The 26,805-nt window shown below is 44.7% G+C and overlaps 1 protein-coding gene across 1 annotated transcript; it reads right to left on the reverse strand.

Moving 5' to 3' along the window:
- Positions 1 to 305: 305 nt before the first annotated feature.
- On the reverse strand, positions 306 to 26,805 carry LOC112561807. Its single transcript, XM_025234546.1, is given in 6 exon segments — positions 306 to 4,567; positions 4,570 to 6,162; positions 6,165 to 6,808; positions 7,006 to 7,210; positions 8,049 to 9,158; positions 25,980 to 26,805. Coding segments are annotated over 5 exon segments (3,660 nt in total). The 5' UTR covers positions 8,926 to 9,158; positions 25,980 to 26,805; the 3' UTR covers positions 306 to 4,226.

A 26,805-nucleotide genomic window follows, 5' to 3' on the forward strand; every position in this document is an offset into this window, starting at 1 on the left:
TATGTTTACCCATAGTGGCATTGGCTGTCCCCATTTTTCCCTCCCCTTCTGACATGCACACTTTCTTTATCAAGGCAGTGAGAATCTGGGCTCATGTCTTGTCGAACTAGTGGTTGTGGCTTCTCATGACAGCTAGACACCTACAATATAATGCAGCTTTATTGATCCCCAGGGGCAATATTGATTGCTGTCTTTGTCACCTTTTTCTCTTGCACTCTTTCTCCCTTTAATTTGTGTGTGTGTAAAGACATGCTCATCCAGTTGTTAAAGCAACAAAGGTGGAGGTAGACAACCAAAAGACTGGATTCATGACACCATTTATTTTCAGAGTAGAGAATAATTATGACTTCAGGTAATTGGAAAAACGGGAACTAAACAGATGTATATTATTTTACAAACACAAAAGTTAAAAGCAAATACATTATGAATAAGTTAAAATACAGCAAAAAGACATGCATCTTGGGCACAAGTTGCCAACATCTGGACCAGCTTAACTTCAGTTAGATCGCAAGAGTCTGTGGAGGTGAAAACGGATCCAAAGTGAAATGATGTTTGTAAAATTTGAAGATCAAATACTGTTCAGGAAGCTCTTAGATAACTTGAAACAATACAATGTTTTAGTCTGGTGACTAAAGTGTTAAGCATGCTTTGGTAATTGCTTGAAAGGTGGTGGTGTTGCAACTTAATGTTGATTGACCATGTGCAGCAGTCTTTAACATTAGCCTACCCCTTTCCTACAGAAACAAGGCAATAAGAGTTGTTAGTACTGTGAGCAGACGATAGTGGAAAGGTCCATGTAATCACCGGTTTCATTCCAGACGCGAGCTTATCGCATAATTTAAATAGTTTGTGGATTTTTGTTCTTAGGTGGAAAAAGTGTTTCCGGTATTATCCAAGCGTTCATGAGATTGACAAGTTTTTGAAATTAAAGTAGAATAATAGTGTTCTTGTGTAGGTAAGAAAAGTACCTCCATATGAGATTTTTTTCTGGATACAAATTACCATTCATAAAATAGTATGATTGCTTTGAATGAATCAGCGGCAGTTATTTGTGGAACAAAATTCTCATTGGTGTTGAATATACCAAAATTGCAGATAAGTACATAAAATTCACTTAAATCTTTATTCAATTTTCGTTTGCTCTTTTGACATACAAGTAGAGAAATGCATATACAATACACGTAATGTTGTTTAAATGAAGGCATAAAGAATTAAAAGAATACGGGTAGAACATTCGCTCCACTGTGCCTAACGAGACCTGGGTGAGCACTGCATGCATGGCTGCATGCTTATTTTTAGGTTGTTGCTGATCTTCAGGGCTGAACAAAATATTCGGGTATCAAAGAGCGATACGCTTCATGTTTCTGCACGCATCTGAGACATACAGGTACACACAGGTATGCAGATATCAGTTTCAATCTTGTAAAGCAAGTTTCTACACAGACCTCCAGCTTTCCGACCGCCTTACGAAGCAATAACCGAACTAAAAGATGTATATGGGTTACACAGTTTCTTTGGCAACATGAAATGGACAAAAACACGAAGATCAGACACTTTCATGTGAGTATCTCTCATGGGGAAGGGAGAACAGGAGGGCAAGAGCGGGGTAGGGAGGGAACGAGGAGACAGCCCCGTCCACAAGTCGACGCGCTCGGATAAAGAGGTACATCGAAAGAGTTCAAATGCGATGATTTTGTTAGGGTTTGAAATCGATGCAGGGTTTTTAGTAATGTGAGCTGGCTTTCAGATATCACCAACCTATTTGAGCAAATTGTATAGAGAGAGCACTTCTGCTGCTTGAGGGAGATTTTTAGAGTCGGGGCCTTTAACTCTAGTCATACCAATAGCACCCACACGTGTCGGAGTATAGTTTTAAAACTTTACAAAATAGATCTTTCTAAGTATGTTGAGGTAGATTATGGCAACACAATAGTACAGCGCAGCTTTTCGTAAAAGGAATGTGTCTGGAAACATTCCGCTTGCATTGTTCTTTTCCATAAAAATGACTAGACATCCACATAACAAATACTTGCCGAGAGCATTGACCTCGTAGTCAAAACTCCCATTCAGAAAGGTACAATGTAAACAGACGATAACTAAGTGCAATGGAAATTGTTCTCAACACTTACCGATAGCGATAACATTTTATCTTTTCCTGTCCAAATTTTGGAGCAAAAAAAAAAAAAAAGCCGCTTGGAGGCGAGAGAATTTGCCTCAAAAACCGTCCCAAGTGCTTCTTGCTTGCATTAAAAAAAAAACCGCTGTCGAATTTACTGGTTTTTACTTTTTAAAATTCCATTCATAAAAATAATAATAATTTAAATTAAACCAACTGTAAAAGCGAAAAAGTGGAATCAGACTAGACAGAGAATGAGACAAAATAGTGGTGTAAATTAATTATAAATTAAAAACTGACATGAACATTTATTTTCATTCGTTATATATTCTTTACACACGTGTACAATCCTGCCCCACAAGCACACAGATTGATGATCATAAAAACATACGAATTAAAAAAAAAAAAAAAAAAGCTACTACAGTACCAGCAAGTTGCCCTTAGGTAAAGGGCAAAGTCTAAGCTGTCGTATTTTGGAATAAAAATTGGTGAACCCAGTTTTACTGCATCCATGTGTTATTGCAGGAGGAACACAGGATTCAAAAACTGAAACCTATGCAATGACTAGAGACTTGAGCACTTCCATCTTCGACACACAAGCTCATGTTTCAATATCAGCTTCATGATATTTCATGAAACTATATAGTTTTCATTACATTTTTTTTTTAAGAAAACAAGCAGTGCCTTGTAGAATGTATGCAACACAATGTAAAATGAGCACAAACATTATCGAATGTAAAACTTTAAAGTGTACTTGAAAATGCTTCATGTTTTACAATTTTGTCAGGTGATGTAGACGATAATGACGATGAGGCCCTTAATTTGTGTAGACTGACGATAAAAGTAATTTCACCCAACGACAAGGCGCTCAGCTTGCAAACAGAAAACAACTGACAAAAAGAGAAAAAAAAAGAAAGAAAAAAAAATCATCTTTTTGGCACAGTCGTAATCCAAATAATTTGTACACCGTCACTTTCAAAGGTAAAATAATACTTCGTTAGCAGCTTTACATGTCAGTCGGCTTGACATTGCCGCATTCCACAAATTTGTAAACAATACAAGAACATCAATTTGCATCTACATGGAAGCTGACTCACACACGTTTGAGATCTTTGAATACCACAATCTACCTGGTTGATGTTGGAGAAATATTACTGAACACAGACATCAACACCCATGTTATTTTATACTGAACGGGGTAGTGGAATAATTAAAAGAATATCAACGTTTATCTAAAGTGTACAAAGCGATAATTCATTGGAATTCAATGAAGTCAGGAATGAGATCAACAAAGGGAGACAGACGAGGACGTGGTTCTGCTGAAATAATTCAGTTAGCATTATCTGTCGTGAGTTCATGATAAGAGTTCAGTGCAATTATTTCGATGATACAACGATATGCTTGAATATTATAAGCATGAGATGATAGTTATCCAATAATGTCTACACAGGTCCGTCAAATGTTAAAAATGTCCAGCAACATTAGGGGAGAGAACCCCGAGAGTTGTTTACGAGTGACGGCCCTTTATCAGTAGCCTTCTCGCTGTGTTTGTAGATGGGTTTCCTGTGGACAATAAATCGTGAGCTATTGAAGTGAACATTTAGCGCTTTACTTTTCAGATTCTTGGTCTCGGGGAGTTTCAGATGTGTTTATCTAAAGTTCAGTTCCACCGAGATTAGATTTGGACATGACCTTTTGACCCGCTTCGCGCACAGCAAAAATTGTTTCTCGGAGTCTTATGGATCACCCGTAGTCATCGCTCCACATCGTTGCATTAACAATACATTTCCAGACTAGTTTGAAGTCCAGTTTTTGTTATTGCTTTTTTTTTTCTTTTTTGTCTTTATATTTTCGACTAGATTTTTGCATTTTGCGGCAAAACACAGATTGTCAGTTTAAAGCATCGTTTTACCCAGCCACCTCATTGATAAGGCTTTTGAAGTTCTCGTCATTTTCAAAGTTATCTCCTGCTTCGTACCGCCTGTCACACACGACATCCTTAACGTAAGTACGTATGTGTGTGTGTTTAGATCGAGAATGGTGGGGGCATGGGTGAATGAAAGAAAAAGTGTGAAACAGAGCCAGGGGTGAGTACTGATCTCCTATAACATCAGTTGTGTGCCGTGCGTGCAATGTGCAGGAAGAACTCAAACTTGTCTTTGCAGACCTCCCCACACATGTTGCACTTAAACGGGTCCTGGTAGCCATGGAAACCCATGTGCACGGCGTGCATGACGCTCTCTCTGAAGGAGATGTCACAGAAGCTGCATTCGTACGACTTCTCCGCAGGGACCGCGTGCAGAGCTTTGTGCCTGGGTTCGCTTGTGCAGGATGGACCCTGCTGAACTGTCTGCGCGTGCGTGGACAGCCTCTGCGGGACTGCAGACAGTAGAGGAGGACGACTCCCAACGCCGTTACCACTCATCCTGCCAGAGGACGTGGGGTTGTCGTTCAGCCCACAAGGAGATTCGGTGGAAGGAGGAGAGATCGGGGTGATGGTTCGTCGGCCTTGACCTCTACTGGCAGGCCGTTGGCTGGGTCATGAAGGATCTTCCATGCTACTTCCGCTCCTCTCCTCATGGCGGGTGTCACAAGCTTGCGACGGTGGTGGTAGATCTCGTTGAGAAGGATAGTGTTCCCTCTTTCCGGTTCCTCTCGATACACAGAGGTGCTAGCTGTCGGACTGGTCGGTGTCGAACCGGAAGCGTCCGGCCTGGACATGACTGGCGGTCGAGGCGGCGAGAAAGGCGGGTTGCCGAGATTGAATTTTTCTAGAGCCGCCACTCGTTGGTGTGTAGCACCGGCATCATCGTTCAGGTTCTGTCGTAGTCCTTCGTATTCGTCGCCGTCTGGCGGATCATCAGCGGCACCAAAACCACAGTTACCGTCGTAATCAGCCTCCTCCGGCTTGTCCTGTAAATTGGAACTTTCTTTCTTGACCGCGACCTCCAGGCCACCGTTTCTTACTGATGCAGCGGGTGCAGGTGTCGGTGTTGAAGGCGCAGCGAGTGCCTGGATATCAGCTGGGTCTGACTCGTTGCTGTCGCTCTGATACGGCGACGATGACGTCTGCTTCTCCTGCAGCTTCAAGCACAGCGCCTCCAGCTTGTACGCCTTGCCCTTGCGCGAGCGTTTCCGGGGACTGCTTCCGTGCACCTCACCGCCATTGCAAGAGTTCTCCTCGCTAGACGCTACCAAGGGCTCCGCAAAGCCGCGTTTGAGGTGTACGGCAGGTTCAAGGGTCGAGGTTGTCGGGGGCGAGGGAGAACCAGGGTAAGGAGGTGATGCCGACTTGGGTTTGTTGGTCAAGTCGAGCGGCGATTCCTTTAGAGCGGCTGGCTCGCTGGGCGGACTTGCGATGGACGTCATCGATGACATATAGGGCGGTAGCGAAGCTGCAAGTGGTAGTTGCTGTTGTTGCTGCAACGACGGTGGGGGTGAAGACTGTGGCAAGGGGCCAAACTTTAAGGTCATTTGTCGGATGATGTCAGCGCCGTCTTCTTGCGGTGGTCCATCACGTCCCTGCTCACCTGCCATTGGAATCTGGCTTTTGGGGAAGATGTTATAGTCGTTCAGCGGACTCCTGATCTTTGGACTGCTTTGATCGTAAGCATTTCGTGAAAGGGAGTTAACCCTGGAGTGGCTTGCCTCGCTGGAATGGCTTGCCAGGCTGTTCTGCTGAGCAGGAGAAGGGCTGGCTTCTGAGACGCTGCTTCGGCGGTACATGGTGTCCGCCTGCACCGCCAAGGAAGTTGAGGTTGGCGGGTGAGATGGTGGGGGTGCTGACATCCGACGTGCTTGAAGCTTCGTCGCTTGATCCTCCAGCGCGGCAGGCGGTGGCTGCAGCGTGTTGTTTGTGGGTGGCTTGCACAGTCCCTCATTTGCCTTCAGTTCATGGACATTCTTCAAGTGAAACTCCAGCTGCTCTATGGTGTCGCTGAGAAAGTTGCAAAAGTTGCACTTGAACCCACCAGCAGCGCCTTCTTTCTCCGCACCGGATCCCTCCCTCTCTAACAACTCCCTACTTTTAAGATTATGCCTGGCGTCAAGCCTGTCCATGCTGGGTAGCATCGGGTGGGAAGGATGCCCCGGACTGCCCAGCGCGCTAACAGGGATAAGGGGCGGCGGTGGGTGTATGGTGTTGGGTAGCAAGGGCCAGTAACCTGCTGCTGCCATAATTGCGCCGTTGAGCACGGGTAGGCCCCCGTGTGATGTAGAGGGTGGCGCATAGGAAACAAGCCAGACATCATGGACTCGGGTGCGACGTTGTTGTCCTTCTCCTTCCTCAGCCCTCGGGGTCCGCGAGGTGGACCCCTCTTGGCGACGAGAGTGAGGCCGGACATCTTGGCGTCGATACCTTGGGGGAGACTACCGTCGCTGTTGAGTACGGCAGCTGGCTGGTGGCGGTGCTTCCTCAGGTGCAACTTGAGGCTGTGGCAGTACTTGGTGGCGTAGGTGCAGTCGGCGCAGCGGTACTGGTACACGTTAGTGTGGGACTTCATGTGTGAATTCAGCATGGACCTGTTCACGCACGAGTAGTTGCACTTGCCGCACTTGTAGGGCTTGGACCCGAAGTGGTTGCGCAGGTGGTACTCGAGGTGGTGGCGGTACTCGGTGACGAACGGGCAGTTGGGGCACTGCAGGAGCTTGTCTTCTTTGATATGTGTGCGTGCATGATCCCAGAAACTCGACCTGCAGCACAGATAAGCTATGTCTCAAAAGCGATCAAAAAAAATAAATAAATAAAAATTTTTAAAAAATTAAAAAGAAAAGAAAAAAAAGGACGGAAAGACAGGATTTTTCTGTAATTTGTACACAGACAAACGCGCGCGCACAGAGACATTACTACTAGGAGTGAATCACTGACAAAGTAGAAGTATTTGATCACCTTGTTTGTACAGGAGAAATCGCACTGTTTGCACCTGTAGACCTTAGGCCGTCCAGGAACTGCCCTTTGCTTGTTCTCAGTGTCTGTGTGGAAGTCCTTGATGTGCCGCTTTAGTCGCCCTTCCGTTCGTGAAGTGTAATCACAGTGAGGGCAGCGATACCCGAAGTGCACAACCATGTGTTGATCAAACTCTTCTTTTGTTGGCCCTGAAGCGTGGAATTGGTTAAGTTGATGGTCATCTTTGTAGTTAAAACATTCGTGTCAAAAATACTGCTTCTTTTTAAATAGCATACACGCATTCCGGGTTTTAATGAATACACAAAAAAAAAATCAAATCCTATAAATGGTATTTTTGAACAAACAATCGTCGACTTTGTCCTTTGCTTCGTGGTCTACAAAAATAAGTATTATTTTAACTAACTCTGATTAGGGAGGGTAGCACTATGCTTCACTCGTCAGCTCGTTATATAAATAAAGAGCTTTAGTTTGGTTTCTTTACTATAACTTTCAAGACCAACCTGAATGGTTTACGTTTCTTGCAGATATCGGTAGATACTGGTGATTTAAAACCTACTGTAAATTTCAGCTTCTAAAACCCATTAATTAACTATCCGCTAGCAAAGAACACGATTCAGTAGACATAGGCGACATAAAACTAATTTCACCCTACAAAACCCATCCGTTAATTAATTATTCGCTACATTTCGCACATTTGATCAACGAGCGCAGGTTACGGTGTACTTCGTCACGTTGGTGCGCCATTAGACAGAGAGAGAGAGAAAGGAAAATGAGCGACAGTTCGGGATATTCGTATGTTCAGTCTGCATTTCTTGTGCTAAAGTAGCAGATTTTCAGAACCACGAGAAATGCAGACTGTCAACGTCCGAATAATCCGAACTGTCGCTCATTCTTTCTTTCTCTGAGATAGTTGTTGATTAATTATTAATATACCTATGCGCACATATATACACGCTGACAAAAGATTACTCACAAGCGTACTTTGGGCTCATTTGCACAGGCATGCACACACACAGTCTCTCTTACCTGAGTATTCACATATGTGACAGAAGTAGAGATGGCTATCGTTTGAGTTGAGCATAGCAGAAGGCTGCACCCCGGGTGCCAACCGATTCAGAAACGGTGGTTGCGGTAAGCCTGAAGTCGGCGATAAAATCATTCCTCCGCCTGCTCCACCGAACCCACCCGGCATGGGAGGGAAGGGAGGCAGCCTGTTTGAGGTCAGCGGAAATTTCATGGCCGGGGGGTGCAGCGGCATGGACCCCACGTCCGGCTCCCTGGCGGAAGAACCTTCCGGGGCTGGCGCTTCATTCTTGTATCCTGGGGGGTATCTCGCGTTAAGATGACCAATGTCCGTCGAAGAACAGCTGCCGTTATTGTTGTTTCCATGGCTACCATCCGCGGACCCTGGCGACGCGGGTTTGTCGCGCTCTTGCTTCACCGATGGTTGGCCGCCCAAAGGGGGCGCAACTCTTGACTGACTGTACGTGTACATGTTCTCGCTGCTCCCCCTTGAACCGTGGAAGCCGGCGCGAATAAAGTCTGGCTGCGATGTCAAGCCTGGCATGAGGCCATTGGTGTCCGGAAAGTACTGACTGCCGTACATGGCATACGGGTGTGGGAGCCTGGCATCCCTCAACATGCCACCCTCCTTCTCACCGTCTGAAAACTCCCCGTCGGAGCCTTTGAAGTACACCTGGTGTGACCGCGGAAGGAAATCGTTTGGACAGCGGCCCAGCCCCATTCCGCCGCTGCTGTTCATCTGTCGCCGGCCGACAAAGACGTCGTCGTCGTTGTAGTCGAGCTCGGCGTCTGAGCTGCTCAGCGAGTCGTTACGGTCCGACCGTAAGTAGTGGATGTTGTCACCGGAATCCTTGTCGTGAGCCGGCGCGGAGGTGACCATCTCCAGGTGCGTCTTGTGGACAAGTGAGTCTCCTGCGTCTGCCAGGTGGCAGTGGTGGTCACTTCGCCACAACGGTTGTCGGTGTTGGCGGCGGCGGGGACGTATGTTGTTGCAGCAGCTGTGACTTGGGCAGAAGATGTTGCGGCGATTCTTGGTGGCGGACTGTCTGTTCTCCCGCGTCCTGCGACATCACTTTGTCCAGAACATCGGCCACTTTCATCAGAACATCGCTCCTGTAACAAAACAAGCAGCCATCCTCAAATCTGTGTGGATAGAAATCAAACATTTTACAAGCACACGCTGTGTCTCCTGGTCACGGTCCACTATATCTTTTCTCCCTACAAAATCTTCCATTTTACAACGAAAGTGCTAGTAATCTGTACGAACCAAATAAACCTTAAAAAGAAAGGCTTTCTCGTAAAATAAACTTCCTAGCGAGTAGTAAGTGCAGTAAGAAGATGACCAACACCGTAGTCATTCACCTACACACGAGGGGACAAGAAATTGCCCCAGGCCACGAATCTCGCTATGTCATGGAAGTAAGAGTGTTGGGGGGAAAAACAAGTTGAGGCTTTTGCCTGGGTCTCTCCCAGGACAAACATAACCCTTCGACCTCACTTCACTTGTTATCGCTGCCTAAGAGGCCGGGCTGGCGGGGTGACCGTTGGTCGCCCTGTCGATGTCGCTGGTCGTGAGATACGTGGGCACAATAAACGATTTCAATTTGCTGACCAGCCCTGATAAGGCGGCGGGCTGTGAACAGGGTATGACGACCACACGGGTGGGGTAGGAGAGCTAAAGCGGATGGACACAGATGAAGTAGGCGGAGCACAAACCTAAAATACGATAAGGGCGATAGGAGAGAAAGAGGAAACAAATCTCACGAAAAAAGTAAAGAAGAAACAGGGTTGACTATAAAGAACCTTGTCGCTTAATGCGAATAGAGCAAATAAATGTGAAATTATAATAATGGATGTAATGTGTTGGCTATCTGTAGATTTGTCTGTTCGATTATTGTCATGTTGTTTCCATTTAATTCAGTTTTCCGACTTGGTAAATGCACGTCGAGATACTTAAAGATTTGTAACAACTCCAGATGTTGTAGCCATGCATAAAGATAAACGACCTTTAGAGAATGTAGTAAAATGTTTTACCTTTGTGAAAAAACAGACTAAGTTTATATTTTTTTAGTGGTCGGTTTTGCCATCTGAACTCCCTAGAAACATTAACTGGTGGATAAGGGTATGTCACATATACACGTGATAAATGCTACTAAAAATTAACTTCACATCGTGTGTGTATATATATATGTGGAGATTGTGTGTATGTGTGAAGAAGAGAGGGAGAGAGCATGTGCCAATACCACCAAAAGCAACTAACCGTCACTCAGTTCAAAAGCTAAGCCAGGATAGCATGGAGCACGTTTATGTAGATGAGAGGTGTTCATGCACCATCTCTTTCTCTCTCCTTGTCATCATCGTCGCCAACAGCTTACTTGACTGGACGATGACTCACTACAAGTTTCAAACCAATTTCACGAGAGGCTTGAGTGCAGATAAGTCGTCAGGTCGTCAAGCTCTGCTACCTCCGTCACCGCCGTTGTTTGGTAGTTGGCGGTGGTGGTAATGGTGATGGTGGTTGGTTTGGTGGGGTGGAAATACTACTGGGGCAGAGTGCGCGAGGCCGTAAACTGGACGTCCAGCAAGACCAAGGTTACCGAGGCATGGAAATCACAGGGTGCGTCAAATAGCAAGTAGGGAGGGTGGGACTAGAAAGATATTACAGTCACACCGAGAAGGGGGTTCGAGATAATGCTGGGTGGTGGTAAACAGTAATAATTCTACAGCAAACGCTCTCCGCGCAAGCCTGTGGGAAACTATGAGGCGAAACATGATTGGTTGGTTGTTCGGTTTTTCCAGCACGCACACACACATTTACACTGCTACACGTAACACACACACACACGCCCTAACCAACGTCATGGTCAGTGCAAGCGGGAACCGACCTTCAGCAGAAGAGGGATTGAAGGATGGATGGTGGGTGTGGGAGCGGGGATGCGGGTAGTATAAGGGTCAGCGTGGTGTGGAGTCAGGAAGAAAAATGGTTGCACAGAAACGGCCTTGAGCTCGTCATCTTGTGTACACACGCGGCTGTAGTGAAAAACCCACACCGCGCTCATTGTGTATGAGAGAGAGAGAGAAAGAAAGAATGGTGGGCGCATGTCTCGGTGCCCAGTTGTCTCCCCTACCCCCAGCTCCCACCCAGCCCCCACCGCCCCCTCAAGTTCGGGCGTCTTCCAGGGTTCTTTTCCGCTTGACTGATGTCTGAGCCGACAGTCTGATTATAACCATAGAAGCTTTTGTCGCGGACTAAGAGGTTTACCGAAGCCTAAAAATTGTCATTTCGGAGTAAACGTTTGTGACGATGTGTAATTTTTAGTCCAGACGACCGCGGCCATGAGGATCATCATAATAGCAGTTAAAACTGATTAAAGGGCCATTTATAATAAGTACTGGTCGTAAGGAAAATCACAATAAGCAGACTAATCTTGAGCTGGAAGACGTGATCAAGTATGCAAACGAAAGGAGGCATTATAATGGATTACTAGACATCTCTATATGTATAATTCTAAATGCGCTTTGAGACAAATAAAATTGCATTGTATGACTGCAGTCATCAATCTGTCGAGATTTACTTATCGTGGCTATCGTGTTTACTCCACCCACTTACCCACCCGCATCTCTTTCTCTCCCTGCAGGGTTAGTAAAGCTCAAGACCACATGCCCTTCCTGTCTTCCTTCAGAATGCAAATCGTTTAGAATATGAATCCATTGGTTGGCTGCCTGGTTTGGCGGGAAAGTGTTTCCACCCAGAGGTGATTTTGCACTACACGGGGAAAAGGAGGGGAGAAAAACCCAGAGTACCCGACGGCAGTCCTGCAAATAGATGACACGTCCCGAGGCTAGAATTGAACTCGGGGCCTTTCTTTGCAGGGGTGACAAGCGAGTGTTTTAGCCACTACACAACATCGTGCCTAATGTCAAGCCATTCGCCCTGAAGGGTGGATAGTCTCTCCGAAACATGCTTGAACATGGTTACTTCACATGCCACCAGGTCACCTGACCGCCTAGATAAAAACCATCACGGGATCTAAGCTGACGAGCCTGAACCGAGAAGGAACACCCTCCATAAACTCCCCCTGCCAGCCACCTCTTGTCACCGAACCCCTGTCTTTCGCTGGAAGATAAAGTGTTTTATAAATCTTTGTCTGGTCGTACATTGAAATGCTCAGAAAAACCAAATAACGGAAAATAATAACAGAAAGAAAGGCAAGATTACATCTCACAGAAATAAACCAAAATACGTAAAGGATGAAACTCTGTCATGTGTAAAAACAGTAAGAAGTCCACTCATATAGGTATGAAGGATTTTTGAAGAAGCCCTGGAAAGTTTTGGTTGGTTGGATGGTCGACTAGGTGAGTTTGGAGTTGAAAAGAAAGTGCTTTCACCTACTAACGATTGTGTATTATTGGGAGAAGAGGGTGATAATACAGCATGTGTGGACTTACACAAAAACAGAGACCGGAAGCTGGGGAGCGACAAGGAGCGGCGATTATCGGGGTGAAAAGTTCACGTTACAACCGATGAATCAACATCCGGGGACATGAAGTTTCCTCCCCTGACCGAGCGAATTCCGAAAAGCGCACAAAAAAAGGTTGTGCAAACCCAAAATATAACGCTAGGAACAAATGTAATGTCAAAACCTCCTACTGTCAGTCACCCAAACACTCCCATGATGACGTGGTGCTTCAGGAGTCAAGCCATCGGGAATTCAGTGGAAAGTATGAGGAGTACCCAGGGGCTTGGATGTGTGTGACCCTAACGTTACTTGCCTTTTTTTTTTTTTTTTTTTTTATTTCTGCTTTTAACAAAGGAAGGAGTGAACTGACCTGGTCCGGAAAAAAGCAACAAATGATTAAGGAAGTGCGTTGGTGCCTTACGAAAGTGTATTCCTCGCGGAACAATAAAAACATATTTAAAAAATATTTTATTAGTGCGGTTTACCGGGACAATGTGCACAAAACTTGTATCTAGCTGATGAAGACTTGATCATGCTTTTATGCCTTTATATATGGGAAAAGGGGAAGCAAATATTTTCCAAGGCTCAGTACTTTATGAGATGCATGAACTCGATCAAACTTGACTATCAAATATATTGTTTTGTTAAAAAAAAAAAATTGGAAACCAAACGGCTTAGGTGCATGCGCCAAACTTTTTCCCGAAAGAACGCGCGTACACACACACATATCCCAAACTTGAGTAAATGATACTGCATGAGAATTCCAGTTATTGTTTTTTTTTTATAGTTATGTATTTATTTAGTTCCCCTGAAAGTTACTCGCATCTTTCTGAGGTAAAACACACCCGACAAAAATGAGCCCCTACACAATCAAGAGCGCCTGAGAGCAAGCTGAACAGACATGTTCTCGCCATTCCCAACTCATCGTAAATTGATCCGTAAATTGCGAAGAGCCTAAGGGCGGTGTGCTAAGTTTACGGACACTTTTATGGAACAGGAGATAAAGAGTCCTCAAGCAGCCAAGCCCCGAGTCGCGCGGTCAAAGTGATGTAGACTTTATGGACTCTTCTTTCTTCCACCCAGCAGTCCCCCCTACCCCTACTCGTCCGTCTTCCGTACCTACGTTGTTTTGTGACCGCTTTTTGTGAACTTTTCGTGACCTTAGGCCCGTTGTCCGGTCGTGACGTGTGGTGGCACGGCTCTGACGACAGAGGCACAAAGTTCAAGTGCACAACTACGGTTTCAAGTCATCCTCCCCGCGCTAACGGCCGAGCAACTGCCTTGGTGCTGATAGCAGTTATCAGACTTTCCGAAGAACTTGTGTGTTACACACGACATGTCAGGGCCACTGGCTTTGACTTGACTGGACTCGGGGTCTGATAAGTGCACTCATTTACCTTGCAATGTTTATGAGGGGTGAGGGGGTGTTTACACGGAAATGGGAAAGTATTGCCTTCTTTATTCGGAATAAGTATGTTTGAACCGAAAATATTTGATGGAGGAAGCGAAACAAGGGCAGTCCCCAAAACAGTGCCCTGACCATGAGAATTTAAAAAAAAAAAAAAATTGAGGCGAATTATCATTTCATTAATACAGGCATCTTCATTTCATGCTTCACTCTTTTTTTTTTTTTGTAAGCCAGGATGAGTTCGATTACATTGACTACCGAGTCGGTCATTGTGACTACAGCTTACAATTATTTTAAAAAGTTACTTAATAATTCTAGGTACTCTGTGTTATGCACTGAACACGCAAATCACTTAGTTACTGAAGATGGCACATGGGACAAGCTTCAGTGAGTGTTATTTTTATCTAGAGTGTAAGTTTTAGTTTTCCTTCTGCCTTAGTATTAACTCAAATGACTTATAAATAGACTTATCTTTCACGTCTTCAAAAAATTATGTTGAATGTTCGGCAAGTCCCGAAGTTTGAACTAGCCACTCATCTCATTATAGTTAGTCCATTCTTAATTTGTTATTTTCTATGTATACATACAAGAAAAAATGACTTTTTGTGCACAAATATAGTGTACATGAAAACAATTTACAAACACTAATCACTAAGGCATCATCGATCTTTCTGATAATAAAACATATTCTCTATAATATTTTAATTAATGAAATAGTCGCATGTGCTTTTTTTCTGTGATGACTGAATGATTGAGTAAAACATCGCATTTAATGTTAATGCATTTCTATATTCTTAGTTTCATCAGCGTCTACCTCTTGTATTAACGAACACACGCACGCACGCGCTGACACTAAGCTGTTTGTCTCCTCTTACCTCAAATCTCACTCCCACGCTCACCCACAGACTTCCATCATCTCTTCGCTCGCCATTTTCGCCAGAACAAATGTGAGACTACAAAGTGTGGACGAAAAATCACAATCTAACCCTGCCTTGTGGCCAGGGCCGAGAAACTGGAAATAAACAAACGATAACCACAAAATGTCAACTGTTTATTTTGCGTAACCCATTTATCTTTTTACTCTCGCCATCTGGAGCTACTTCCCCTGCCGCGCGCGCGGGTTCCACCTACTGGGCGGCGCCTGATCGGCGGGCTATTTGTAGTGACATGACAGACACTCGCGCGCCGGCGCACTCGCTGCCGTATGCTAATCACCGCCCGCCCACTTTTGTAAATGGACGAAACAAGTGGCGTCGGCGTCGTGCAATCCCACTGCGAGATAAAACACTGCCTCCATACTTTCAAACGATCAAAGAAAAACCCCTTTTCAGTCGCTCAGTTGACTGTCAGACCCAAAAAGGGAAAAAGGGATGGGATTTGGGGTGGGGCCCTGCAGACAGGGTGGTGAGAGCGGACTACGTTAGTGTTTGATTAATCATGCAATCCTCGATTGCGTCCTTGAACTTTCCTTCAACCCTGAGCACTAACGGCTTACGTGTCGCTGTTGGCACTGGCATGGCAACGCCTGCCTGCTCTGTAACTGTTAATATGTGAATGATTAAAGAAGCTTTTAAGATATCTGAAATTAAGACGAAAGCTCGCCACAACACCGAAAGGCTGAGACACTGCCAGCCATCTTGAACGAATCGTTGAAGAGATGAGTATAATAATTTTGAGTACAACCACCCGGGGAACTTCACTCACCCCTCCAGCCAAACATAAGCTCAAACAATATTGTGTTTTACAGCAGTATAAGCTGAACTGTAATCAGCCTTCAGCAATGTCATCAATGACCGAATTTGTTTGTTTGAACTCTGTCAGCATGAGGTTCACCCGGCGACATTTCCCACCCGACCCCACCTCTCCCTCCCACCCAGACCCCTCCACTAGCATCCACGTGGGCCTAAACTAAAGGGCAACTTAGTCCTGGGGGTGATCAGTGATACAAGAACACATCTCTTCTCCCTTTCTCGTGATTAGCGTGGCTTTGACGACTAAAATAGCCTCTGGTCCCTGCCTGCTTCCCATCCACCCGTCCTACCCAGCTCCGCTCTGTTGGAAATCTGTCACCGCAATCCGATAGAAATTTGTCGTGGAGTTGCTCAACTGGGGGCGTGCATTGCATCGTCTGATGCCCCTGTACATGAACATTAGTGGAGAAGCTATTTTTAATGCTAAAAACCAAGATCCAAAATAATTATTAAAAAGAACAAGAAGTTGTTTTACAAGAGCAGCATCCTGCTTTTTGAGAAATGCAGCAAGACCTAGTCCCAAATCTGTCCTTTCCTTCCGTTGCTGTTCTCATTGTTTGGACAGGGCAAAACAACCTACCACAACAAAAAAAAGTATAACCGCAGTGTACTCAGAGGAAAGATAACGGAGCTAAAAGGCAGTTCATCCTCTTTTTCGGAGATTCATGCATGCACACGACCTTTAAGTGCTGATTTGTAAGAAAATTGTTAACAAGCACTTCAAATGTCAATCAAGGCATTATTATTTTCTAAGTGCACCTTTTCCTGTCATTTTTACAGTTTGTCACTGTTATGTTAATAGTTTGACAAATGTTTCGTTTTTCAAATTCTGTCAAAGAAATAAAGTTATGAATATATTTAAAGTGAACATTTTGTGTGCAGTACAAATTTCACAAAATATACCATTTTTGCTGCCAGAGTTGGTTTAGAAAAATCACAAACTTGACGAATCTTTCAAATCCTTTAAAAATTAATATCTATGCTTTGCTTTTCATTATTCTTGCTTTATTTGTCAAAATTATGAGGGAGATTTAAGACGAGTCTTCCAAATCAACCTAATTTTTAAAAATCATTTTTCTTTACCGATAAAGACATGTACACCTATTTTAAACTGTCGTTTTTATCGTTAAACTAGTGAAATAAAACCAGTGCTTATGCTTTAAAAGAAAGAGCACAAGAAACTGTGAATTAAACATTACTTTCTCATGTGACCAAAGAAATACTTGCAATCCCCTCCTCCACTCTCAATCCACTCTGCAATTTTTAAACTCTCGACCAGCTTTAAATGTATATTTTAACAGGCTTGGCCTGATTTTACAGAAATAACAAAATTTTCTGGTTTAGCAAGTTTAAAAAAAAATCTAAAATGCATATAATATCAATAATGAACATGAATAACAATAGCAGACCATTTTGTTTCACATACTGGGCGAGTTTTCACTGCCTCTTAATTGTTTTTTGTGTCAAGATGCTTTTTGCACACACGAGATCTGGTTAATGCTCATATTTATTTTAATTTGTTGTGTCTTTATTGAAGTAGTTTTACTAACACTGTACAGTGTGCGTACCCTGGAGAAAAGCTGATGCTGTCAGATTACAGTGTCAGTATTAAATTCAAGTATTAAATATGTGAATGGCCGTTCGCTCTTGAATTCGTTTCAGCACATTCTGAAGCAAGATGGCTGCTCTGAAAGGAATATTCAGGACAGATTGTCAACTGTATCAAGCTGCAATCGCCTGCTGTCTGTGCGAGGACCGCACGTGAATAATCAGGAAGGGCCTTAAACGATAAAGCTTTCTCGTAACTAATTATGAAAAGCTCTAAAAGTCTGGCTCAAGATTTATGCTAAAGAGAAGATTGCATATTCGGTCGTGATTGTTGAGTTCATACAGAACAGCATGTTATAACTACTCATCAAGTAAGAACGGAGATTTACGAAAATTTCAGCCGACAGAAAGCGTCCGTCCCAAAAACCAGCAATGCTTTAGGAGAGTTTTATTGGTTCGACGGTGATGAAAGTGGCTAAACAATCAGCAAAGTTTGTTTAAATGAAAATTACCGTCTTGTCTTTGATTTCTCAACGCACCTTGTCATTTATATATATGTGTATGTCTGTCATTTGTTTTGTTAAAGAATTCCGACATTTGAAGTCAATTCTTTGGTCGGGTTATCTTTCATGTGCTCCAGTGAACCCAAGCATCATTTTAGTGTGTTGAGGTTGGTTTTAGTAGGGAAGTGCTTCTATCTGGAGCTGTTTTCGCGGTACTGGGGAGAGGAAGAAGGAGAGGAAAAGTACCTATAGAACTCTTGATGTCCAGCCTTGCGAACAGATGTTGCATACAGAAGTGTTCTGAGACGAGGACTGAACCCAGGGCCTCTCATGGCAGCAAGCGAGTTTACACTTCCTGGCACCCCATTCTAGTGTGTGTTTGCGGGAGGTAGGGGTAGAGACCCAGAAAAGGGAGACTATGCAACAGGAAAAGACCGTGATGTAACGTAGAAGATCAGAAAGGACGTTTGACATGTGGATGTCTTAACAAGAGGACCATTGGGAACCAGTCAGTCTTGTTTTGTTTCACCCTTCCCCGTCCTCATCAAAGAAGGTACCTCTGGTCAGTCTTGCCTGGCAGGCCTGAGCAACCACATAATCGTGCACCTCGCGAGAAAAAGAATATTCTGACTCAAACTGAATACTAGCACAACAGGGCTTCCATACAAATACTTTCCCTCTCAACGAGCACAACTGTTTCCTCGATTAGATTTCCGTTGCAGATGAAATCTTCTCAGTTGACGACAGTTGCAATATTCCATCGCATTTAAGAGAGAATTTTATACTCCCGGGAGTCCCCACATCCGAAAAAAAAAGAGAGATAGCATCGGACAACAAAGAACGAACTGTGAAGAACACAATGGCTACTGTACAGAGATATCCACAGAGCATGTCCTGTGCATGTTCGCAAAGATATGACGGACTTTTTTTAAGCATCTCGACTAGACAACATTGACTAGTTTCCGCTTGTATTGTTACAGGAATGTTAACTATAAGAGAATCATTGTATAACCTATCCCAAAAGTTGAAATGCGCAATTCTTTTAGCGCCAGTAAGTTATTAAAAAAAAAAAAAACCTCTCTGCAGACTAACGTCTGCAACGACTGACGAGTGGGTGTGTGCGGGGTCCAGGGGGTGAGTGGAGAGTGAGACAGATCAGTGGAAGTGTAGAGAAGCATAAGAAGCTCTCGCTGAAATAACAATGAAATAACAATGCCAGTCCTCGTCTTTCCATTCACGTCAAGTGAGATCTCAGTGTCGCTCCAAGTGGTATCGTCCTGCCCTCCACCTTCACACTCCTCCCCGTACCACTTATTTCTTGCCACTCTTCTCAGACGCTCCAAGTTCATAGTCCGAAGCGAAACAATTTGTGACATATTGAAACGGCCAATCCTTCCTCACTCACTTAACGCCTTAGCGAAAATATTTTTTAAAAAAAAAACAACCAAACAAATAAAGTTTCCAAGGCGCATAGGAAAAAAACCGAAAACGCTTAATTTCTGCCTTTCATTGCATCCATTGCCATACCCTCTCCCTCTCCTTTCTTTAAAGGGTCCTGATGAAATAGACGGAAGGACTGACTGACCAGAAGAATAACTTTTATGAGGAAGCCATGACTTGAAAAAAAAGTTGGTTTATTAACGGATTCCTGGGTTCAAAAACCAGCGGTATGGCAAAGATTCAGGAGGGGTGGTGTCCTTTCACCCTGCCCCACCCCTATTCAACAAATTCAGAAAAGGAACCGGCCATCAGGTACCTGTAACCGTCGACTTCGCACCTGATTCACCAGGAAGCTGCGGTTTACTTGTATTGCACCCTGGTGTACTGTTTGGTGTAGCGCTCTGCCAGCACCCAGCTTCATATACCACACCGTAGATATTCACACAGTTGTACACTAACCTTTGTCGAAACAATTTCATATCGAGGAAGAATCACTCCCCTCCAAAAATCAATCAAAAAGAAAAAAAACAACAACAAACAAACCAAGAAATTTCATCCAAACTACATTTCTTTACCGAAGGCAATAAAAAATAATAATTGTCTTGGTTGTCCTCCTTTCTTGTATTATTTCCTTTTTTTTCTGCTTTCTATCTATTTTTTTTAAAGATTTTAGAAATGATATACTTTAGAAATAAAGAAAGATATAATAAGTAAAGAAGAAAGAAAGTTCGATGAGTAGAAAATAACTGATCAGAGCCCAAGATTATCATGCAACGCTTCAGAAGAAATATAATGGTAGTTCATTACGAAAATTAAAAGAAACCCTCTTTATTGTTTCTTTTTAAAGAGAAAACCAGAGTTTAGTTTTAACAGTTACCTGAGTGCGTTCCCCGATGTTTGTTTACCGAATGGTAAGTTCTGCTGAGAGCCATCTGTTGGTTTCCAGCCTCACGACAAGACAAAAGCCCTGCAGCTGATGCCCACGACAGGTCGCAGGTTACAAAGCAACGACTGAGAAAAGCGATACCCTGAGACCTGTCACCACGACGACACTTCCTGCAGCGGCGCACAAACCACACACACGGATGTGGCGGGAGGAAAGGACGGTTGCCCTGTGGAACCACAAACAGCACAGGATGCGGTCCATCAGCCAGGACGACCTTGTTGTTCTCGGATTGTTACTTTGACTGGCAGGTCCCCAGCCACCGTCTTGGGTTCCGCTGTTGGGCGGCGAACCTCTATCAGTGGGAAGCACTCTCCTTGGCTCTCGGATGGGAAGTAGCTCTTCCTCAGCGTGAGGAAGAAATCTCGCGACCTCAAGACCCAGACGACCGGTGGCGGTGGGCGACTTTGCAATTTTTGAGGGCACAAAATTTAAACGATCGTCCTCGGTGGTCCAGTGATCGACGGTCATTTTTTTAAAACCCCACAAAAGTAAAAGGTAATCGCCAAGAAAATATTTAAAATTCGATCTTTAAGAGTTAGTTTCTCATAAAAGTTATAATAATTTAAAAAAAAAAACGAGAATCAAGGAGTCATGGACAGACTGAATGAAAGGAAAATAATCCAGGATATACGGAAAGCTGTTCTGACCTTTTGTCTAGTTATTGTTTATTATTTAATCACTTAACGCTAAGTTGGATCATACTTAACCTCCCGATCGCTTGTCCCTGGCTTCTGTCTGTTGCACTCAGTAGCCGGGATTCTTTTTCCCAATCCCAAGCATCCTTTTTTTTTTTTTTTTTTTTTTGTCTGGCTTCCTACAATAACTACTGAGTTTCTTTCCCCTTCTCTCGGCTGCCGATGACCAGGATTTCGATTAACCCACCGCATGGAACGGATGCTGCCATCTTCCGGCCTCCTTTCCGTTGCAAGTAGCTTTTTGTGTCAAGTGTTACCATGGAGGCGAATCACACCCTTTCTCTCTCCACACCATCCCACTTCCGGTGAGAGAGCTTTGGCATTCCCGGAAAACCGCGCAGGGACGTGGGGACATGTTGTGGGTGTCTATCGTCTCGTCAATCTTCTCACAATGAATTGGAGGGTAGCGTCCGACCGGAGAAAGGCAATACGAGAACAACAGACAGATGGACAGAGAAAGTCAGCCCCTTAGAAGAATGCAGAATATGCAACAGCTACTCACCTACTTCTTTTCCCCCTTTTCGAATGTGAGCAGATAACAAAAACAACAAACATTAATTTGAATATTAAACAGTAGGACCTGACAGACGCATGACCCTCAGTTGATCTGGGTTTTTTTTTGGGGGGGGGGGGTGGGGGATTGAAGTCAGCCATGCGTGTTCGACCGCTGTACATGCTCGTTGAGAAAAACTCTCTCGAAAGGTTCTCGCCAAAGGAATTCCCGCCACCCCCAAACCCCCAGTCGGGTGGGAGAGGGAAGGGTGCTGCCCACGTGTTTTCTCAGGTCGCCAGTCTTGCATAACTGCCAAATGTAGGTCAGCCTGCTCGCCACGGGTCGGCGGTTTTCGATAAGACCAGTCAGTGTGGCTAGCGCCTAGCACCTTGAGGGATTCGGGTTTCACTGGGCTGTGAAGGGGTGGCGAGTGGATATGGGTCAGACTGATGGAGCGGCCTCTGGGGTGGGTGGGAGTGACTGCGGGGTAGGTGAATCAAGCAAAGCTGGGCAAGCTTTTACGATGTGACCCAGTTCTCTCACCCTCCACCCTTCCCCACCACACACACCTGCCACAAAGCTGTTGATGATACAGCGGATGGAATCCACGAGTCAGAGTGCCCCCCGTCGTGTTCTCGAAAATCCTCAAAGAAGCATTGTGTGTCGAACGCCGTCTCTCAGTCTTGCGCCTGCCCTCTCCTTCCTCCCACCCCCTCCCCCATCTCACCAACCTTCCCTCATCGCCACTCATAAACTCTTAGGTCCCTCTCCTCCCACCTCTCACCCAGGCTAAAGGATGCCGTGTCCTTCTGAGTGTTTTCAAAGAGGTTCAACGTCATTGGAGGTGGGCTCGCATCAGCCTCAGGCCAGAACCGGGTATGGGCCACTGACTCGTTCGTTCCCCAGGTTACGCCCCGAGAAAATAAGACATGGAACTGCATCCTACCCCCCCCCCTCACTTCCATCACCACCACCTATTGCACAACGGGCTGGAGCAGGGAGGGAGGAAAATTCCCCTCGCCTACCCCCCGTCGGTTCTGTCTTCTCCTCCCTCACCCTGCTAGACCAAACAAGCAGGGAAATGATTCACAACGCCCCCCTCATTCATTCTGCCACCCTCACCCCCATTTACACCACCAGTGACTGCGGCACGAGTCGGGTTCGACTCCCTCCCAGCATCTCCCATCTTTATCTCTGCAGCCAATCGGCGGGTGCCGTTTCTCTGGCGTCCCTCGCATGGCCTATCATTGTCGCCTCCGGCACCCGGTGGCTGAGCGATTAGCAGGCTAGTGGGCGGGCGGTGTGGGTGCGACGGAGGCTGACTACCGAACAGTTTGTGGAACTCGTGGTATCCAACATGTTTTCTGGACCATGTTACCCGTACTTCTTCCGTTCCCTGCATCCTCTCTATCTCTCTGAGTTAAGGAATCCCCATAGTAAAGTAGTAAAACACCCGCTTGTCACCATTGAACTGATAACTAAGATGATCTGGGTTCAGATCTCGCCTTGGGGCGTTCTGTGTGGCACTAACTTGCTGTTGAGGTTTTTTTTTTTTTTTTTTTTCTTTCAGATTTTCTACCCACCCACCCGTTACGTCATCGTTTTCCCTCGTGGAAAATCGCCTCTAGGCAAACACAAGTCACAATCAGCCTTCATGCCCCACAGGTGGACAGTTTTGAGACTGGTTGTTTTTCACAGTGAAAATCTTTTATTTACTTCTGGGAACAAGAATCGCTAAGCGTGTTTACCAGGCATACGCTGTTTAACTTGAACAGAACTTGCGGTCATGAGAGCACTGAAAACAAAATTAACAAGCTACACGACTTAAAACTAAAGCATAAAACAAATGAAGACAAGGTCTCACCGTTATGATATGGCAAAACATCCTGCTATTTCTGGGGCTCTTGAAATATGAATAACTTATAGACGATTTTTTTTTTCTTTGCTACTTTCGGTTTCTGTGAAGCTGATTTGTTTTTACATGTTGGTGATCGCAGTAAATGGAAACAGACGATAAGATATTTGGATCCCCACTCAAAAACTTTTGACATTTAAATAACAAGAAAAAATAATTGAGAAGAGATTAATTTCGAAACTACTGCTTGTCGACGATACATGACACTTCAAGATTGTGAAATAAAGATTGAGTTGGCTCATAAATCAACGTTTTTTTTTAAAAGAGTGGAGACGTGTTTTCTATGTCAGCCATAAAAATATGAGGATGTGAACAGTCTTTCCGACCCCCATATCCTTGAGCAATAAAGACTATTTCAACGCTCGACGTGTTCGCGGCCAAGAACCATCATGGATGGTTGGGGGGAAAGTGCTTCTACCGAGAAGAGATTTTGTACTAAGAGGGGAGAGGAGAGAACAGAAGTACCCAGAGAAAATTCTCGAAGGCCGGTGTTACATACTGAGAGTGTCTCTGAACTCAAGTCCTTTGTCTTCAGTGGTGACAAGCGAATGTTTTAACCACTACACTGCCAAACGCCCCTAACCGTCATGTACAGATGGTGATGTTAATTTATAGTTTACCACGGGTATGATCGTGTATGACCGACAGCGACACTTTGCCGGCTTTACAAACAAACAAACAAACAAACAAACAAACAAACAAACAAACAAACAAACAAACAAACAAACAAACAAACGTAGTCATAAAACCACAACCTTTTTCATTAAAAACTAATTCATGAACTGAAAAGTCGAAGAGTTAAGGTAATGATGAAAATACATCAAAAAAACATTTTCACAACCTTTGCAGCAACAGCAAGAAATTTCAACGCGTTAGATAATTTTTTTGAGTGCGTACATGTCATGCTAATATTTACTGTCAATTTATTGCATTTTTGTTGATTTATTTATTTCTCATTTGGATGAAGCAGGCAGGGCCCTCTGGCGATATCAACTCTTTCCTCAAGGGTGTTCTTTATGCAGCCTCGCCAGTGCCCTTTCTCTGAACCAGATGACCTATGACCCATTTCATATCCACGATACGTTGATTTGAATCAGTTTATCTCGACGTGGGCTGCAAGCAGCTTTAGTCAGAGAAAGTTTTTCTCTCTCCCGCGCTAGTCATAGTTATGTTGAGAGAAATGTTATTCCACTTACTGTCTGAGTCAGATTTGTGTCCAGCTCGTGTCAGAGAAAAAGGATGTGGGTGGTAGTCGGATTACAACCGGGGTGGAAGGAAGGGAGGAGTGCTAGGATGGAAAGAAGGATAAAGGACTGCACTAGCACTAACACTGGATGGGTGAGAAGAAAGGTGACATCACTATTGTTGTTGACTTTGATCACTAATGATCACTTTGGAACACAGGTTTAATGATTTCTCCTGTCTTTTCTCCTTCGAGCCTTTCGTTTCTTTTCGAAACAGACAGTCACAGCCTCCAGTAAATAGATTTTAGGGGCCCACGTTAACCTTGCCTTTTGTTCCCTTTAAAAAAGGATTAAAGTTTTTTTTTCATTCGTTGGAAATAAATTTCAACTCATCGTGTCAGCTCAGAATACCCTGTAGCTAGCGCAGGAGGAGAAGCTTTAATGATTAATACAGTGACTGACATCACTTCCAAAACATTTTTCAAAATTCTTCTTCACTGATTCAGTCATGCCCTCCTCCACAGGACAGACACATAAAACATCTTTACATACAGGGCGCGGCAGTCAGACGAAACGGAAGAAGATGTTACGCGCATGCGCAAAACCGTGTTACGTGTAGCCTCATTACTGCCTTTTGTACCAAACGAATCTGCCGGGCTGTGGCTAATTACCTGTCAGTTTGAGATGTTACATTCTGTCGTTTTGATGCTGAAGAGAGGTCCTCCCTTAGGCACCGACGGAAGGTAGGAACGGATGAAGCTTAGCGGAAGCAGTTACATGGTTGTCCGTTCATTAAAGCGACCATAAATGTTCACATAGCCTGTGTGAATCACAGGGGAGCTTTGACAATGAAAGGCAAGTTAACGACGCTCAGCTGGTTGTAGTTGTGGTTAATGTGATTCAAAACTCTATCACGCGACACTAACTGATGCTACATGGCGCCGCTTGATGTTGATGAAAATGGAGGAAAAAAAAAAACCTCCTAAAATTCGACAAACGACAAAGTGCAAGGTACATAATGAAGGAATAAAGTGGGAAAATATATGAAGGTAAGATATGAAAAACTGTGAAGATAGCAGTTATAATAGATTTTATCGCTTCTTTTTTTTTTATCTATAGACATATAGATGTCAAGATCATAGACAGCCGGACTAACACAGAAACTCATTCTGTACAGTTATGGACACACAACACAGTCACAAAACACATGTATCCTCCCAGAAGTACGTGTGTCTGTGTGTGTGTGTGGGGGGGGGGGGTCCACGAGGGTGTATGCGTGCGCTAGTGAATGGGTGTTCACACAAATGTTCGGTTCTGTTAAACACAAACGCACAAACAAACACGATTAACTTGTAGAGTATGAGACGAGAAGAGAGATCCTTTTGTATGAAGCACACATTTACAGATATTCTCCAACTTTTTCACAGATACACAAGTGCACACACACACACACCTAAATACACGCACATTAGAGATACACATCAGCTGCTGTTTGAATGCACGAGAATGTCTTTCAACACTAAAACAACACGGCGGGGAGGAGATAAACAAACAAACAAACAAACAAAAAAAAAAAGCAGAGACTACTCACTGTTTCTCTATCATCGCTCCCTTGCCGTCAGCGCAGGAAGGTGCCAGAGATCTGATGTCGAGGCGATGACATGGAGGAGTATGTCTCACTCCCCAGATGCTGACGAGGCTCCCCGAGTCTGACGGATCCGTCCTGGTAAAGAATCAAGTCCCTTCGTAGCAGCAAAGCAAATAATTTTTTTTTTAAGTTGTGCAATGCACGAAGCAAGTCTGAAGTGAACGGCCTTGGCGCTAAGTAACGGAAAGCGATGGTAAACAAGGATGTCAATCAAGGGGCTGGCTGGCTGGCTGGCTGGCTCGCTGGCTGGCCGGCCGGCCGCATTGACTGGGGGGACGGAGGAAAAGTTTTGGGCTGGCAACTGGTTAGCCGGCTGGTCAGTCAGTCGACGAAGGAAGGACCAAGCGACGCGTGGAGCTCAAGCGACGGGGAACAACTGAGGAGCAGACCGCTGGCTAGTTCTGTCCCCTGGCTCACCCCCTCCCCTACTACACCCTCACCCACCATCCCGCTGGCAGCTCGCGGCGCGCGCTTCTCTCTCTCTTAGTGACCACTCCTTCCCTTGAGCGATTTGCATCAGCAGATGATACATTTTACAAAGCAGTAACCAGCAGGTTTCATCATTTTTTCTTTCTCCCTCCTTTCTCTCTTTCTAACACACACACACAGTCACTCGCGCCAATCCTCACCCCTCACCTCCCACACACATACACACACCTACCCCATCAATCGACCTGAGGTAGGAGCCACCTGAGTACATAAAAACCAATCTGTCCCTCCTTCCTTCAGCCTGTTTCTATATGAATACGTTAGTCCGCCAGCCCCTCCG

Source organism: Pomacea canaliculata, linkage group LG4 (assembly GCF_003073045.1).
Source record: "Pomacea canaliculata isolate SZHN2017 linkage group LG4, ASM307304v1, whole genome shotgun sequence".
Taxonomy (NCBI): domain Eukaryota; kingdom Metazoa; phylum Mollusca; class Gastropoda; order Architaenioglossa; family Ampullariidae; genus Pomacea; species Pomacea canaliculata.